The sequence below is a fragment of the Anser brachyrhynchus genome (genome assembly GCF_964034855.1).
Source record: "Anser brachyrhynchus genome assembly, chromosome: 6".
NCBI classification, from domain to species: Eukaryota; Metazoa; Chordata; class Aves; order Anseriformes; family Anatidae; genus Anser; species Anser brachyrhynchus.
In genome coordinates this window covers 26202899-26221853 of record NC_137700.1, presented here as the reverse complement: position 1 = coordinate 26221853, position 18955 = coordinate 26202899, and the positions used below count along the sequence as shown (strand labels likewise).

Genomic DNA, 18955 nt, shown 5'->3' with positions numbered 1-18955 from the left:
CTGCTCAGCGTATGTAGCTTGGTATACAGTCTTCAATGGTCAAACATTCCCATAGGCTCTGGTTCACCCCTGACACTTGCTAGGTTACCTTTCTGTTGGACCTATTCTCAGTTTTTCTTTCAGGAAGTACTTTAAATCGTCAGAGCAAAGCACTGCAGCCTTCAGTGCTGGAGATAGCTTCTTTTTTTTTTTTTTTTTTTTCTCCCTGACAGTTTATTTTCCCATAAAAGTACATCTGGGAGACTCAGATATGAATTTCTTATGCTTAATCTGTGGAAAAAATAGGAATTTTTTGACATCTAAAAAAAGATTTAAAATATGTTTGATTTGAAAATTGCTTTAAGAAGGGCTGATAATCTTTATGTCAAAGCAAAACATTTCAAAGAGGATCAAATGGAATGCTTCTGTTTACACTAAGTACTTTGTTTTCAATTAACCAAAAAGACTTCAAAGCTAGTATCTAGGGTTGAACGTGGCTCTTATTTGAGTGTTTTCATTTCACCCATGAACATGATAATCAATTATTTATATATAATATCCTTCCCCAGAGATGAAATCAAGCTCTCATGGTAAGTGACTTAGCAGGAAGAAGTGTCACAAGTTTCTCGTGAGGTTAGAAGTTCAGTTAACTTTGTTTCTTGCTATGTGTTACTGCACACACCTTTTGATTTCCTGCTCAAAGTGCAAAATAATGCAATCTAAACAGCATCAAATCAGACAAGAAAAGCTGAAAATATCGAGAGAGAAAGAGGTCTCCTGAATTGTTAGGAAGAATGACTTTTAATCCAGGCACTGAGGTCGGATAGGAAGTCAGAAGCATAACTTTCCTAAACTCGTGCTATTGCTGGTTACCCCCGCTGGTGTCAGGGTACTTGCTAAGCATATTGGCCAAGGGATCACCAGTTAGCTGCTCTTCACCATGCTGAAGCCCAGCTAACACAGATAATTAGTGGGGAGATAATTTCAGGAGCCTGTATATTCAAAACAGATCCCACTTCCAGCCTCATTTACAGGTGTGTAAATCTGAGACAGCCATTGTGAGCTCAACAGATTTATGATCACTTCTAAGCAGCTGGTTCCACTGGCAGCTAAAGCAGGTAAAGGTCCAAAGCATCTTTGCCATTGCTGCACCCTTGTACACTATGTACAACCTCTGTGGAGGGCCAGAGAGCCTCTTCCACTGCTGGAGATACAACTTCATGGCCAGTGTTCAGGATCCAAGATACGATGGATCTTCTTGGCAAAGAAAGAAGCTGCCAATCTCAGGTGCTTTTTGTCAGTGCAACTCAGCAATACAAGCCTGCAGGGTGATGCTGCAGAGCATGCACTTTGCCAGGGAGATGTTTGCCCACTTTTTCTGTGTTGCAAAAGGACCTGCTAGGCAAGAGATGGGGATGGTGAGGAAGGGGTTCATGCTACGAGCAGCCCAAGGGCAGAATATGTCAATTGGATTTGATTTTCATCCAACTATGAGTTTATAGATACTAGTTAATAGTACCTAACTATTTTGTCAACGGTCCTTTCCTCTCCCCACTGCTGACTTGCTCCTTCCCAGGATGGGGTGGAGGAGAGCTTAGCAAGGAGTGCAGATAGAAACGATGGGTGCTAGGATGGAGTGCTGGCATTCCCCCGTGCCCATCCCACCAGACTGTCAGTGCAGGGAAGAGCTGTTGTTCTGCGCTGCAGTAACTGTTGTCATTTCTCCCGGCTCCTGGGTGCTCGGTGGATTCCCTCCCCAGAAGGGCTGCAGCCCCTGGGTGCTCCCCACACGCCGCTGCCCTGTGGCCCAGCACACTTTGTGTTTCCTTCAGCGCACAACCTTAGCAGATGCACAAGCTCCTCGGCGTGTGCTTTGTGCCCTTTTTTTCCCCCAGCTCGAGCTGGGAGAGATTCAGCTCTCCGTCCTTGGCGAGTTGAAGCGTCTGTTGAGCAAGACAGCAGGAAGATGCGGAGGGGGGATGCGGGATCCACGCTGCTCCCTGGAAGAGGCATATTAATAACACCGATGCACGGCCAATTAGCAGAAGGAGCCGGGTCCAGCCCTCGTGTCTGCATGCTAGTGATTTATCGGCAGTAATTGCCAAGGCACTCAGCGCTGAGTTTGGACGGGAATTAATTCGAGGCCGGATAAATAATGCATGACGGTTTATTTAGCCCCACGTGAAGCGTCGCCGCCGAGCCAGAGCTGGGAGCCGAGCGAGGTGGCGGAGGGCGGCGGCCGGGCCCGGGGCCGCCCGCTGAGGCGAGGCGAGGCGAGGCGAGGCTGCCGGCAGGGAGGGAGCATGCTGAGCCCCCGGATCCGGCAGGCCCGGCGAGGTGAGTCCTCCGGGGGCCACGGGTCCCACCGGGAAACTTCCCCGGGAGGGCGAGGGGAGGGAGCGGCGGCGGCGGAGGCTCCGGGCAGTGAGGGGTGGGAGGGAGGGGGCTGGCCCCGCCGTGGTCTGCGGTGCCGGGGGGGGGAATTGAAGCGCTGGATTCCGTCCTGGGACTCGGAGGAGTCACTGCACCCCTGTGGGGGTTGCTAATGCTGCGCTTGTAATGCCGAAATTCCTGCTGGCGGCTGGCGGCAGGTGTGGCAGGCTCACCTGCGGCACCTCGCAGCAGCAGGCTGCTGGAGCGCGCTGCCCCTCCGGGGCGGGATGCAGGCGCCGGGGAAAGTCACTTGGTGGGAGCTGCTGGCAAGGACAAAGGAAGGAAGGAAGGAAAACCTGCCCTGGGTTTGCAACAGCTGCTTAGAGCAGTCCTCCAGACGTGCTCGAAAAGCGACCGGCAAGGGCTGGGCACGGCTCGCCTGGAGGAGATGCTGTGGCAGGGGCTGCGTTGGGTGATCTGCTGCTGCTGCTGCTCCAGCTCCTCGCTTGACATGGCATTTGTTGAGCATCATTGCCATTCACAGCCTAATGGCAGTCTCAGGAGGATATTTTCCCGCCCATCAGACACAAAAACAGATTAATGTCATTTAGGAGCAAAAGCAGACACAGAAGAGCATGTAAAGATTAGGTTTTTCCTCTGCCATGCCAGCATTATAAAATAGGAAAGCGTCACTGGTTCTAACTGCTGTGATTCTGAGCCAGATGCTTCCAGCTAAATGTCACTTTGGGTCATACATATCTATGTAAAAGCAGTGTTTTGCTCTGAACAGTCCTTAAAATACCGACAGTCCATTAAATAGCAGTATCTTAGGAAAAAAGAAGCTTTCTGCTACCTGGGCTGTATATGTACAATCTCATCCACAGTAATTCATAGCTACTTATATTTTACTTGCACAATTTTGTAGAAGTTCAGCAAATCTTTTGTAGGTGCTGCCTCTTTGCCATTCCCCTTCTAAGAGGTGCCTGATCTTATTCCAGTATTTTAATACATTTATTATCCAGCATTCCTGTGGGTTGTTGTAGCTCTGATGAGACACAAGCTAACTGATGTGACTAAAGTGGTACAGGAAATCTGTGGCACAGCAAGGAAACAGGCTTTCACAACTATATGCTGTACTTCCACTTCAATTCATCTAGAAGAGAATATAAATATATATTGAAGTCTAGTTATGAGGCATATCCTAGATCCCTGTGGGTTACTGATGCTCAGAGGACAAACTGTAGTGTACTTCTGTGATTCAATTTCAATTTATAGCAATATATCTCATTCTCTCAGGGTTTGCTCTGAGTTTGGTTTATTAACTGTGCAGTGGTAGGTTTATTTCTGAGTAAATTTAGAGCTCATGGAAAGAGCTGTCTTGATGCCTTTTGAAACGTAAGGAATTTTCCTACTTTTTTAATGCCTTGGCAAAGTATTAGTTACCAGGCAGGGCCTAATCCTGCAAGGCTCTTCTATAGCTCTTATTCACAGGAGCTGCAAACAGGCAGTGCTGAAGATGGCTGAATGCTTCTTTGAAGGTAAGCATCCCGCCTTGCAAGACTGAAGTGAATATAAAATGGTTGTTCATGCTCCCTGACCTCTCTGCTGGGGTTGTTAATGAAGGTTCAGGTAGTAAAAGGTGAGCAAGCAGAGCATTGAGGAGGGCTGCGTGAATCTTTTGCTGATGGTGAACATCAACAAGGTCTGGAGAGCCACAAGCTGCTGCATGAGCTTTACTGACTTCAGGTTAGTGGCGGGCTGTTAGCTCTGCCAGTGAGGACTTAGCTGTGTAAGGGAGGCAGCATGACTTCTCTGAGCAGATGAGAAGGGATCAAAAAGAATGCTCTGGCTACAGTCTCTGGGTTCACTGGAGTGTGATGGGAGGCAGTAATAAAGTGGAACCCAGGGATGTTCTTGTATTTACTGTAGATTTATTGTGGCTGAATTACTCAAGCTACCTTGTCTATGTGCTGCTCTTTACTGCAGGCTCCCTGCATCTGTTCACGCAGGTCCCGGGTTTAAAGACATTCAGGCTTTTCAGAGTGTTGAGTCTGACATCTGGGGTGTAGCTCTCAGTATCCGTGATAGGAACAAAGATAATTGGCCTTACTAGAGGTAACTGTCAGTGTAATGCAGTCCCTGCCATTTCATCAGCAAGCTGGCATCTGTAACTCAGACACATGCATTTAAGAGGTACATTGTTTTCATAAGGCCTAGTAAGGTGTAAAATCTCACAGCCTGGAAATCTTAATGTGCCTAAATGGGCCTTCTGGAAAATCATTCATCCTGGTTAGGCCTGAATGGATTTTACATTATTTTTTCATCTACAGTGTTTTATGTACAGCAGTTGGCGGAGTCCAGGATTCTGAAATAAGTGACTGCAATGGAAAACATCTCCTATTCTCACATTCTTTCCTGTCACTTACTGTGATGGGGCATAAAAATGCTGTCTTCCAAAGTGGAGACAAGAGAACTTTAAGTATGGAGAGCAGGGAAAGCAGTTTTCAGACTCCATCCTTCAGTCTCAAGGAATGCATTTTTGTTTCATTGCTCTTAAGGTATGAAAAAATGAAGCAAAACATTTGCTGCTTTTCTCAAAAATTCTTAAACAGACTATACCTGACCAGTTGCATTTAAATGTGCTTGGCAACAGAAGCTGGACTGGCTACAAGTTTGCACATTTGTTTTTTAATAAGTGCTATGATGGTATTGCTCTCTATAGCAAAAGAACTGCTGACATGATAGATTCTTTACCGTATTCCTGTCTTCAGCACAGTCTGTCTCAGTTACATAGGCACGAAGAACTAACCTTCTCTTCTTACTAGGACTTTGTACTAGTGGGTGTCTGACATTATGGAATTGTCTGCACTTCTCAGATCTATTATTTCTGTTTGGCTGCACATTCATGCATATGTTACAGTATGTTGAAAATGTTATTCACAGTCATAAGAATTACTTTTTTTTCCCCGTTTAATTAAAAGTTAGAGACTGGAAAAGATGATGGGAAACATTTTAGCTAGCTAGCCTGCTGCAGGCAGGCTGTTTTTTCCTCAGGTATCCTTCAACACGCCTGTCGTAAAATTGCATTATTCCCCTCTTTCTTTTTTTTATTTTCTGAAACTCATCATAATTCAATTTTAATGAAAAGTGGGCTTTAACATACTTAAAACATTTCTAAGAATGATGTATAGTAATCTTGCCAGGAGGGACTTTAGAGGGTAAAGTACTATTATACCCCTCTGGGAGTGTGCACATGTACAATGTAAGCTTCATGTGCTTGCAGTGAGGACAGCTATGTTTTAATATTCAGTGCTTTTGCAATGGTGTCATTGTATTTTTAATGAAAGTGCTGTTTCTTTGATTACCGGAGCACAGATACCCTATACTTAAACTGCTTTCTTATGGCACTAAGGATACATGATTGTTCAGTCTCCATCCTAGCAATTTGTGAGCTGGTTGGCTAAATCCAGACAGACTTGAAAGGAGAAAAGACATGTCAAAATATAGTTGACTCCTATAAGCTCAAAGAAGATTGGAGGCAGGATAGAGGAAAGATAACCATATCTGTGTACCCAGGGAAAACTCTCATATAATACTCAACAGAAATATATGTTCTGAAAGAAAATGCCCAAATGACCATGCAAAAGACACATTGGTGATCTTGTAAATGCACACACATGTTCAAGTTAGCCAAAAAATTAAGGGATGTAGGAATGTATTGTGTTGTTGGGGATGATCCTGTATAGGATCAAAATAGTACTGGTGCAAAACAGAGCCCCCTAAAATTCATATGTAGTAAGGATATTAGTTACATGCCATTAACTGTCTAACAAACCCACTCCTAAGGATCTGCACTATTTGCTAATGTAAACATCTCCAAAGTTGTCAGTCACAACACGCCTATTCGGAACTGATAATTTTATTTCAATCCATTACTTGTGGCCAACACTTCACTACCATGTCACAGAACTTCACAATTTGTAATGGATTTACCTTTGCATATGCTACATTTCACAGTTAACATTTACATTCTGTGGATTAGGGAACATTCCAAGGCAAAGCTAGGACTTGAAACAAGTTTCCTGAAGTTTAGTGTACTGTGAAAGAATACTGAATTATCCTTCCTTTTTATTCAGCAGCTATTAACTGGCCATTCTCTGACTGACACATCTGACTCTGTAAGAACTCACCAGCTAAGGGCTTAGATATCTGAATGCAACCCTGCAACCTTAGTTCTTGAGCGGATGGAGGACATCAGGATAATAACATGAATGTACTGGTATGGAATTGTGGGGTTTGCCAGTAGCAACTTATTTCTGTACCAGGAATATGGAGTGATTGGGGTCGTCCCTTTAAAGATTTCCTGTCTAAATGAAATTGTTATTAATCACTTCTTCAAGAAGCCTTAATGACAGCAGAAAGCTATCAGCCAGTCATGGCTTTCAGAAGGTCTCATCTAGCCTGAGTTTGCCAGGCTTAGGAATGAACTTTGATGTGCAACATCTCTGGAAAATGAATAGGGCATTTTTACACCAGTGAAGGTGACCTCTGACTCTGTCAGAAGATGCTGCTTATGCAGAGTCATATTTGGCTAAGCCAGCTAATAATTCTTCAGTAGCACTGATACTGTTCGGGTCCCAGGGGTTGGGCCTCATCTAAGAATCAGCCACATTGGCCCAGTAGCAGGTGCCGATAGCAAGACAGTCTGCAACAGGAAAAGCTGAGATGAGGCCTAACAAGGGAACAAAAAATAGTGATTAAATGAGATTTCAACACAGAGGAGAAGAAAAAGTGTGAAAATTAGTTTATGGGGGAAAAAAAAAGGATATGGCAGAGAGAAGACATTAGGAACAGTGAAGTAAATAGAGTTCATAATATCCCAGAGGCAGCCGAACAGTCTCAAATGCAATCTGGCTTCTCTGGTTACTGAGGGGTCAACCCTCTGGCTTTTTTCTGAGTCCTCTACAGAAGGCATTCCTGCTGCCCTGTGCAGAGCAGTTCAGTGTCACATTGCTATTTTCCTCAGGCATACAGGGCAAACTGGGGGCATCTTTGCCCTCAATTCCTGCCATATCAGCGACTTCTCTTAGCAGGGGCCAGCACCACACTGCTGAGGCAAGCCCTAGACCTCAAGGACTGCCTAGTGCAGGCTCCTCAGGCTGTACCCCCTTCAAAATCATGCTGCGTGAAAAGCTTGTTTCTCTGGCTAGTGAGAGGCAGAAAAGGGGAACTCTCACGGACACCTGGTCCCCTTCACAAACCACAGCTTTGCACCTGCAGCCTCTTAGCTCCGCGGAGAGGAACTCAGAGGGCCTCTGCAGCCCCAATGCTGCAGCTCTGGTTTGAGGGGCTGACGTTGCACACAGCTATTCCGAAGCATGTGGGTGGCCTGCACCTTGGCACCTCCATCTCACCAGGCAAACAATAACACCCAGCCTAGTACTCCTGCAACCAAAGTCAATAGCCCTGAAGCTGTGTACTCCTACAGAAATTTCCTTGAGCCCCTGAGAGCCCACCAACACAGGTGGGAGCACACCAGCCCCCATGGCGTGGAGCAATCAGAGTCACTAGCTGCAGCTGGCATGGCAGGGCCAACGTTACACTGGGGGAGCCCAGCTGCAAGGAGGAGGCTTACTATATCCCTTCCTTGAAAGAGTGTTCCTTTGAGGCAGAAGAGGCAATTTCAGGAGCTGTGCTCTAGAAAGGTATGTGGGTAAAAGGCTAGAGTAAAATGCTGGCAAAACCAATTTGGTTTATGGCCTGTGGTTTGTGAACTTGTGTGAGAAGGAGCCTCTGAGGCACTGTGGGGCAAGCCCTGCTTGAGGTCTGGGCCTCATCTCCTTGCTTTGGAGAAACGTGAGGTAAAGCTGCTGGGTTGAGCTTAAAATTCTAAGAAAATGCTGTAGGCTGCTGAGGGAGGCATTGGGGCTGGAGCCTGGTATGCTGCTGGACTAGCTGCATGTAGGTGCCCTGAAGAACAGCCCCAAGCTGGAGGGGGAAGCTTGGGGTGGACAAATCAGGGTGCGGGTGTCACTGCGTGCTGTGTCTGGCCCTAGGGAGGTGAAGGAAGCAGGGGATTATCCCTGCCCTGTTGGTAGCGGTCAGTCTCCTAGCACTTTGCTATTTTGGTAAGGGGTGTGCAGCGCAAAGAGCTGCATTATCAGCTGGCATGCTCTGTCTCTGTTGTCTGGTTCAGTGGCTGTGTGTGTGTACAGGAAGGTCTGAGAAACTGATAACTGGGGCATAACTCCAGAGAGAGAGGTTCAGCTTCCTGCTGTTACTCAGTGGTACGATCCATGAAAGAAGGACCTGGGCTGTTCAGAGGGGTGAGCCTCTCTGTCCATGTGGAGATGTCTCTTTCTTTCCACACGGGCTTCATGGTGTGTGCTGAATTAGGTGAAGCTTTTGGCAATAGTGTTCTGTCCTGGCCTGAAGGCTCAGGCAGGAGATCACCTTCTGTAGGACAAGCCCTGAAACTTTGCAGGCAAGCAGCAGTTTACTGGGCACACGCCATTTGAATTTGAAATAACGAACTATGGCCTCACCTCCCGGGGAAACGTTGAGGCCTTAAGAAGGAGCAATAACACTGCTCGAAGGGTGGCTGGACTGCCAGGAAGATAAACTGTGTGTGGGGGGAAATTAAATATTTAAAAACGAAAAAGCCATAGGCTTTCTAATTTAGCGGTAAAACACCTGCTGAGTGAGTGCAGGCTGGCAAAGAACACAGTGGTAGCACTACAAATGCTGGCACCTCACTCCTGGGAGGTCAGTCACCTGCTCCTTCTAGAGCCTGTATAAATGTATTCCTTTTCATTGCAAGGCTACTACCAGAAATACGTTATTTTTCCTTGCTGGCTTCCCTTTACATTGGTGGTAGTTAATAGGCAAGCACAGCAGTACAAACAGCTTGATTTGTTTTCTCCAGCTCCCTGCATAATAGGCAGAGGTAGTTTGAGGCAATGATGAAGGCCCTCCCACACCATGATGGCAGGGGGGAACCCCTTGATGAGGGTGCAGTGTGAGCCATCTGGTGAGCTGGAAGAGGAAAGGGAAGGATCCGTGCCCAGGCCTGCATGTGTTTAAGGTATTTAAAACTAGAATGGGGGAGGGAGGCTGCTGCTGACAGTCCTTCTAATGTGTTTGCCTTCAACAGAGCTTCTCTGTGTGTGTCTCATGCCCAAAAGAGAGTAAATTTGTCTTTATGAATAGCTTAACAAAGGAGATACTAGGTGTCCTCTGGAGTTGAAAAAAGTTGCTCGGAGTATCTTTCCTCTTAATGCGTGTAATTAAAAGCAACTTATGCTTCAGTAGGATAGTTGTTTTGTGAACTCATTGAAGTTAAAGAGGAAAAAAAAACCTATCATGTGTGGTGTTAAATGAGGAGGAAGCTGTATACACTTGTTCTAAGGTGAAGTGGTTACACTGCAGGGGAAAGGATTGGATCAATCATGATCTGTGGGAGAACTGTAGGCAGGGAGTTTCACAGGCTAATGCTTAACCTTGTGCAGACCTCCAAGTTAGGAGGACCCCTCCCTATGGTGTTAACTAGTGACATCTTGTTACAAACAGCCAAATAATTTAAGTTGGGTACTTGTGTTCAGAGTATGAGACATGTAGGAGTAAGAATTCCTGGATTTCTTCTAGTTTTGTCCCCCAAATAAATAACCCTGTCACTAAGGCAAGTCACTGAGGGACCTGTTTTGCAGAGAAAGGGACAGGTGCTGTTTGCACACTGAAAACAGACATAACAAATGTTGAAATGTACATTGAGCTGTTGGTGTAATGCCCTGAGAGTAGTGTAGGAATGAATACCTGTGTGATATTTGTATAAAAGAAATGAGAAATATGTTATTGCTGAATATGGGGAGGTTTTATTCCTGAAAGTGGCTGGGTGACGTTATCACTTCAGTGTTACTGATAAAAGGCCTTGACGAAGTTTTCTCTACTCCTAGTTATCATTTTCAGTTCAGAATAATTTGGGGAAGTGATATTCTATGGAGAGTGGCATACAAATGTCTCTGGTTAGTATAAGATATCAGTGATACTGGCAGCCACTGCAGTATCTGAAGAATATGGACCAAGTACTTGGCACGTCATGGGTACTGACACTTGTTATAAACACATGGGTGAATGCAGGGTATATGACTGACTAAGTTATTACGCTGCAGCAGACCTATGTGCTGTATCTGTAGTGCTGAAGAGCTGCAGCTTTGACCAGGATCCCACAGTGCTTGGTGCTGTACATGTTTAGGTACAGTCCCTGCTCCACCATGAATGTGATTGTGGCCAGCATTTTTTGTTTGCCCCTCAGTCCACCACGGTTAGGAAAACTATTTAAAATGAAGTCTTAAATCCATACGCACTGGGAAGATTACAAGAGGTTTTCACTGATTGTGGAGGGGGCACAAGCTATTTATTCAGTCTTCTTTCTGTGACCTGATTTGACTCACTAAAATAGCGGGGGAAAAGGAATCTGAGATGACTTTTTGGCATTCCAGAGAGTAACTATTCTTATAAAAAGGTCTGAGCTTGTCAGTGAAGTGTGGGAACATAAGGCTGGGTGGATCAGAAGGAAAGAGTGGTGTGGGTGTAGGGAGAAGGGAGTAAGACTTCCCTCTTCTGGCAGCGGTGAGCTGTAGCTCAGCGTGGTTGCCCAAGGAACTACAGAGCTTTGCCAGCAGTAGGGTGTGAGTTTAGCAGTGCTTGTCAGGTAGGCAGTTCTAACTAACCAGATGGAGATGATGGGCAGCTTTCAAGAGATGCTGCCAAGGTTCAGTGGGAGCGGAGAGCTGGTGCTTGGCTTTGCAACGGTTCTGTAGCCCATTGCGTGCTCTTTGGTGGTAAGGGCATGCTTTAAACTGACTCAGCAAATGGATATGAACTAAGTGCTGCTTTGTCCTCTGAACAGTCTGCTGCAGTGGTTCCAGTTGGGGACTGTCAGTGCATGGTGCAGACCTGAAAATGCAGACTTCTGGAGGGAACAGGTTTCTGTACTTGTGCTGCCCAATGGTATGGTCTGTAACTGTGATTTTAACAATAACAAAGGACACAACATGTTGAATTTGGGACTCTGACCTACTGGCATTTACTTATCTTTGCCTCTTCTTCTTGCTGATCATATCTTTTGTCTCCTTTCTATTCTTTTTTTTTTTTTTCCTGAAAACAAACAAAAACAATTGTTGAATCTCTCTTGGTAATGAAACTAACCTGAACCTGCTGTCTACCTGGATAGAATAGCATGAAGTTATAATGGACTGGCTATCCAGCTTCTTTGTGTCCCTTTCAGTGCTTAACAAATAAATAAAGCATATGAGTATTACTCAAGTGACTAGTGTTCAGTTAACAGCAGGAGCTTGTAGCTCTCTAACCTTGCCTGAGGAGTAGAGTATTACCTAGCCTTCTCCAAGCCGAGGAACATACATGCAAAAGGCAATGCTGAATGGCTTGCTTAAAATATGATGTGCAGCAAGCTATGCAAAACAACTTCGTCCTATTTCTAATTGGGAAAGGAGGCCAGTGTTAGCGAAGAAAAGGTTGTAAGAGTGATGAAAGGCAAAATTGAATGGTTGGGCTGTGATGTATTTTGTGCATTCTGTTACAGAGAAGCTAATGCATGCTGCTGCTACATGATCAGTAGCAAACTGGCTGGTACTGAAAATATAACATAACCATTACAGCCCCCACATTGTATCTTGTGTTGAGGGTTAAAAGGCCAGTAGTTATGGTGCTAAGTGAATGATGTTTTTATCCCTTGTCCTTTCACAGGCTTTTCTTTGCAAGGGCTTTGCTTACCTGTTTGATACACATTTTCATTTGCCTTGTACAGACAGGGCTGTGCTGTTACTTCAGATACACTGGGAGCAGGAGAACTAAGATGAGAATGGATGGGTGCAACAGCTAAGGCTTAAACTAAGTCTTCAGTGAAGAGCCATTATATTAATAGTCTCTGTTACTATAATGTCCAAAAGTTTCACTATTTACTGTCTGTTCTACTGCATGTGTCTCTGTCCTTAGTCTAAGCTACTGGGTCAGTGGGCAGATCCTGTCTAGTGTCTTCATTTGGAGTAGTTAGGGATGTCTACATAAATAACCATTTTGGTTTGTATTAATGGCATGCTTTTGAAGCAGATCTGATTGTTTTCCCCTAATGTAGAATCATAGAATCATTTTGGTTGGACTTAATGATCTTGAAGGCTTTTTCCAACATTAAACCAACTGTTGTGCTTTGGCTGGTGTTTTATCATAGTTCTGGATTGTTTCTGATGAATAAATGTGCTCCATGTACAGTGTGCTTCCATGGTCATTCTGTGGGATGCAACTACTGAGACAAAAAGAAAATCTCTGAAATAAGTATTGTGTGGGTCATGGGGGACACCAGCTGCTCCACCATGCTTGTCTGCTCCCAGTGTGCTGTACTTTCTGCTTCAGATCTAGCCAAAATAACGTTAGCATATTTCATTGAAGCCACGACCCTTTGGGTCACTCTAAAAGATAGCAAAGATTCAAACTGATTGCTACTTTTGTTCAGCCTGATGGCCCCAATGCCTTTTTTAGGTGCACTAGCTGCCTACTTTTGCGAAGTAACTGATGAGTATAAGCGGTTCTCCTGGTCATACTGCACAGGTCACTGGAGTATAAAATAACTTTTCTGATTTAGAGCATGCTTTATACAGAGTTGACTATACCGTTTGTAAAGTGGTGAAAAGCCATGGCTGTTGTCTTGAACTACACAGAAGACCAAGATTAATTCCTTCATGCCACTCGGAAAGCAGCAGCCCTCAACCCAGTGTGTCTTGCCTTCTTGGTTTCCGATGGTGTTAAGTAAATGCTGTAGTATAGGGAGAAGAGTTGTTCCACATGTTCTAAAAGGAAATACTGCATGCTTATTGAAGATGGATGCAAATATCTGAGCCTGCTCTGACTCTAGGAAGGTTATGGGCAGCTTTGAGTGCTGCTTTGCATGAGCTAGTAAACCTTGGAAGAAGCCTGAGCTCAGGGCATGGCAGTGTTAAATAGTTTTCTGTACCTGAAGGAGTATGTGTAGAACAGCAGTGTTGTGTGGGTGTACTAACCTGATAGCTAGCAGGAAATCTTGCCTCCTGTTTTGCCAGGTACTGTCAGCATGCTTACCCTTAAAACATGCTGGTATGTAGAATGTATGCAATCTAATGCTTCAGAGCTTCTTGGCATGTGGTTGCCTTCCCTTTCCCTGTTATCAGTGAAGGAGCTAGGCTGCTCAGCAGTGCATTTCTTCATTGTATCTTTACAGCTGGCATGGCTTAAAAAACAAACCAAGTCTGGGCTGTGAAATATTCCACAGTACGGCTGTGAAAGCAGCATCTCCAGGCTTTTCTATTTTATCTGAGATTTTCAGTTGTAAAACCATGCACCAGTCCTGCCTGGGCATGTTTGGAGAGATGATGCAGTCCCAAGTAGTTGCAATAAAGTTCTAAATCCTCCACCTCAAGGGTGCTGGCTTATATGCAGTCATCCTTTGGGCTGCCTCTTGTTCTGGCTGATCTCTGAGCCCTTGTGGCTGGGTCTGCTTGCCAGGCCCCTGTTGGACTCTGTCTGCAGCCTTTCTGTTCTGCAGCTGGCACCCTTGGGCAGGACTTGCTTTGTTCAGGAACCTGCTGGTTTGCCAGGCACCCTGGTACAGCTTTAGTACATCTTTCCTGGAGTTTGATGGCATGAGCTTGCATTAGTGCTTCACAAGGAACCAAGGAAAGGTGGTAGAATGCAGCACATTGTCTTGGTCTCTATAATCCCGGAATATTCTATATAATGTTCTGAATAGAGAGGTGTAACTTCATTGACTACAACTAATGGAGCACAACCTGTTGTTATGGCAGTACTCCTAAATGTAGTATGTGTCTTCCAGGTCACAAAATGTGAGCAAGCACATGGCTGTGTAGCAGCATCTTGATTCAGTGCAGACTGCTACTCTATTTGGCTTCAGAGAACAAAAAGCCATTGCCAGTTTCTTTAAACTGATATCCTTCTAGTTGTCTAAATACATTTTATCACCGATCATTTCAAACATTGTTCCATTAATGTCTTTACTGTGTTTCAAGATGATAAATTCTCAGGTTGTTGAGGAAGTGTCTTGGTTTCATTTGTGCTCGCTGGCTGTGGTATCTCAGCAATCAAATGCAAACACAAATACAGATGTGTACTAGAGACAAAACAAATCTGAAGCAAATATTTTTTCCTACAACTTGGTGAAAGGAAATGCAGTATCTCTTGTGTTGTCGGAGCTTTTTTGACACTGTTTGAATTAAGTAAAAACTGAGAATATTGTTTATAGTGTGTAAGATCTCTTCCTTTTGTGGCTAGTGTTTTAAATAAAGACTATCAGAAATAATAGCTGGTGTCACTGTCATTAGTTGAAGGAACATTAGAACAAAGTGCCTTCACTGAAGGACAGTTTGTCAGCCAGAATCTGTTTAATGACTGTATTGATTTAGTCTTATTGCCTATGAAATTTCAAAAGACCACAACTTTAATTGATATTGAAATCAATCAAGTCAATGCAATTCAATGTCTGATTTAGTTAGGTTCTCAATAACTGTTCAAATCTGTAGTGGTCTGAGCGGGGAAAGGAAAGAAGAAACTGTGAAGTGTTTTCAGTGAGAACTGTGCTCAGAAAAGGGGAATGGTGTGGACAGAGAAGGGAAGAAGTGTAGCAGAGGAATTTGTGTTGATGTGCATGCTTAAGGTAGACAAGGTGATGAGAAAGTGGTAATATGTATTGCTCAGAGGCAGGTCTGAGTGGCAGAGGACTCTTGTAGGTGTCTGATGTTCTGGTAATGGGGTGAAGAGGAGAACTGAAGAGTAACTTTAGACAAGCTGGGATGTAGATAGGGATTCCCGTCTCTGTAAGGAATGGCAGCATGGCTCCATCTGAGTTGGTCTGTCCACTCCTTGGGATAATCTTTGAGTTTGCTATTAAAGGCATGGCAATCAAGTGTGGGGGTTTTGAAGAGCTTACTTGGTGTATCCCAGGTGTTAGTACAGCAGTCATTGTTGGTCACCTCACTGTCTTTGCTCACAGTGCCTACTCCCACCTTCATCTAGCCATGACAACATCTATATGGAGCATCACTTCCAGCTGCAGGAGTATTTTCAATGTCTGCAATTCTGGTTCTTGCCATTTAATGATTCCTGCCGTCTAATGGTTCCTAAAAGAGGCTTGGCTCACTGTTGTTGGCAGCAAGGATGTGGGTCTATATGGTCTGTAATAAACTTGCTGGGTTGTTATTGTCATTTTTCCTGCTTCTGAGTGGGTATGTCCTGTAGCTGGCATTTCAGTACTGTTGCTCTGTGCAAGTGAATCCTAAACCTTTTTTCCAGGGGGAGCTTAAATCCTTTCTACATTGATTTCTGTTTAATGCTTTTCTGTGTGGCTGAGTCAATAATCAATTCATGAAAATGTGGAGAGCAAAACCAAACTGTTTGGAGTTATTGAAAAGGCATTACTGGATTAGAACTCTAGAGTGTGTAAAGTATTTGCTGAGTTGTTGTATGCCTGATTTATTGATTTGTTTTCTTCCTTATGCTTTGCTGTTTCCATAATTCTGTTATATATTCTTAGTGCTCATCTATTTATATAGCTACCGTTAAGAACAAGGGGCTTGATGTACTGGATTGGATTATCAAAGTAGGTATTTTGATCCAAGTACTATGAGATACCAGCTCCTTTAAAGGCAGGCCGTACTCATCTGAAAACTTTCTTCTGACCTCTCTATGCAATTATTGTATTCCATGAAGCTTGCAATGTCAACGTCAATGCCATTAATAGCCATAAATAATTCCTCCTCCTAAAAATGTCTGTCTGGTCCATGTTGTTGACTTACAGATGAGGTTGCTAAGTATCCCCATAATGAAATTAACTATTACAGTCACGACTAGAAGCTCTAAGGAAATGAAAAGCTAAGACAGCGTGAAGAATTAACAGCCATAGCAATTGACTAACGTGTGGTGCTGCTTAAAATAAAAGTATGAGGATATACATCCTCTAGTGTCTGACTGCAAAAGCCTCAACTCTTTGCTATAATAAATTGTTACTAGGCAGGGCTGTGCAAGTAACCCCAAAGGGGGTGTGAAGGAAGGCTTACCGTGGGTTATGCTGAAGCTAGGTGATGTCTTTTGTGAGGTTTTTGTCAATGTAGATGATATAATAAAGGCAGTTTGTTTCCAGTTAAATCTAATAAATCTAATTCCTGTTGGGTAGGAGTGGGGGAGTAGGAGAGGGTTTATATAACTGTATGCAGACAGGGAATTTGGAAACTACTGGGAATCATGTTTGGTCTGGAAGGTGCTGAGGTGCTGTAGTGTGGAGGTGACTGAGGTGCTTCCTGAAGTATAGATTTTGGTGGTATTAGACTAATTAGGTTAATAGCCAAGGCACTGTCCAAGAAACATAGTTCCATTTGGAAAAGCAAATTCTTGGGATATTTGTAAAAAGGTGTGTTGTAACATGAATGTGGAAAGGAACCTGGGACTGTCACAGATAACAGCTTGGTCCTTGCTATAAAACATGTCCTGGGATGAGGAAAAGGCTGTTCCTTCAACTAAGTCCTTATGTACCTCTGTAGTAGAGATTTAAATGTGAAGTCTGCTTTCTTACTGCATACACACGAAATGGGATCCTCTTTTTCTTGAGAGTGATGGGGGGAGCAGGCAGAGTTGTATGTGGTACTTTTGTAATCATCTGCTAGAGGGCACTGTGTTGCCAGAAAGGGATGTATGAAGGCATGAAGACTTCAGTTAGCTTTGTGGAAGGCAAGCGATTCTTTACATACTTTGCTAGAATGAAAGTCTTATCAGAGCTCAGACTATAGTGAGTAAACTTAAAGAATAAGCCCAGATACGTCAGAGCCTGACTTTAAGTGAATTCTGTGTTAAGCTTTTTTTTATATATATGTAAAAATAAGTATTTGAGGAGTACTGGGTTACTTGAGCAAATATAAAGTTTGCTGGTAGATCTCACTAAAGTGGAACTAATGCTTTATGTGAGTTCAGCTTAAATTCAGCAAATTATTTTAGCCAAAAATAAGGGACAGATAACTCTGAAAAAGCTGTAACTCTATCAGCATGTCTTACGTCATTTCAACATCTTAATTAAATTTTAGAATACAACTGAAAACAAACTTCTTACAGTAGGAAGTAGCTATAGGTTGAACCCTACTTTTTCTTGATGGAGGCATGAGACAAACTTTATTGTAGTGGAACTCACCCTAGGAACTTAGAGAAATGGAAAAAATCTGCATGTCAGACAAGGTTTCCCACTGAGTTTTACACTTAAAAAAACCTAATAAAGTGATGCCCTCTTCCTGTAAAACTGGAAAACTGTCAGAGGACAGGCTGACCTCCTGTGGGGTGGTTACAGGAGAGGTGAGCAGACTTGCTCTAATGAAGGAAAATGACCTCAGATAGTAAATAACTTTTTTTATAAGATACTTCATAACTTCATAAATTCAAAGGAAGTAGAAATGGAAAAGACCTATGAGATCATGTAACCTTTCTATTCTAGAGGGCTCACTTTTTACTTGCAATATACGATTATTTGCTACTCCAGACTAGTAGATTTGTCCTTTTGAAATTTTTCCAGTGTGTTTTTTCTGCTTCAAAGTTGGAAAGCTCAAAAGACTCAGGTGACTTGAATCATACTGTATAGCTATGTTATCTCTACGTGCCTATTCCCTTTTTGAGTCTTTCTCAGTTCTGACTCTATTGGTGCGTGTTTGTTTCCTCCTGTGGCAGCTGGTGTCACTGACAAAGCATCTCAGTGGCAGTGGGGGTAAGAATGTCATTTTAGTATCTCCTGTTCTCTTTTCTGTACCCCCCCTCACAACACCTGCACATCCTCATTAGGCACATCCTCTTCTTTTGGATAGAGCAATATTGTTGTTCCCATGTACAGCTGGAGGCAAGTAATGACTTGCCATGAAGGAAGAGGGAGTAGGAGCAGTGGAGGTACTGTGCTGCCTAGAAGATTGTTGCAGCGAGCAGTACCAAAAGGTTGATGTTTGTCTTGTTTTGCTGTCATTAACTTGAATGTACACCCTGAAAAGCAAATTCCTACTGAAAGAAGGAGAGTGCAAGTAGTGGTCTGTTCTCTTTGTTCTCATCCTTATTTCATTATTTTACTTTCTCTGTAATTGCTTTTTCAGCCCGATCAAAGAGTTTGGTGATGGGTGAACAGATTGGGCCTCCCTCCAGACCTTCCTCTCCTAACCCTCAAGAACGTGTGCTGAAGTGTGGCTGGCTGAAGAAACAGAGGAGCATTATGAAGAACTGGCAGCAGCGGTGGTTTGTGCTGCGTGGGGACCAGCTCTTTTATTATAAGGATGAGGAAGAAACTAAACCTCAGGTAAGACTATTTTTAGAATTGTACAGTGTATTGGCTGTGACTTTACGTGGGTCACAGTCGGTACTTTTGTTTGAGACCTCAGTTCAGTTGTTCTTAGCACTGAGAATGCTCAAAGCAAGAGATGTTGCAAGGAGACTTAGTTACCACATGGATAAGTTGCAGAGTTTGGGAGAACATCAGAAGTTATTTATTTACCTACTGTGGCATGCTGAGAAATTCTAAAACAAA

The 18955-nt window shown here is 43.8% G+C and overlaps 1 protein-coding gene across 10 annotated transcripts in view; it reads left to right on the top strand.

The window, feature by feature from the left end:
* Window positions 1–778: 778 nt before the first annotated feature.
* Window positions 779–18955, top strand: part of ARHGAP22 (Rho GTPase activating protein 22) — a 149977-nt gene continuing 131800 nt past the window's right edge. The window contains exons 1-2 of one of the 10 annotated variants that reach the window (XM_080596980.1): window positions 779–2316; window positions 18528–18727. In XM_080596980.1, coding sequence (XP_080453106.1) covers window positions 2139–2316; window positions 18528–18727 — 378 coding nt within the window. In that variant the 5' untranslated portion in view covers window positions 779–2138. Of the gene's footprint in view, window positions 2317–6522; window positions 8058–8082; window positions 8314–9187; window positions 9437–18527; window positions 18728–18955 lie in introns of those variants that run through there. The other 9 variants (XM_080596972.1, XM_080596971.1, XM_080596978.1 and 6 more) reach the window with 9 other exon arrangements.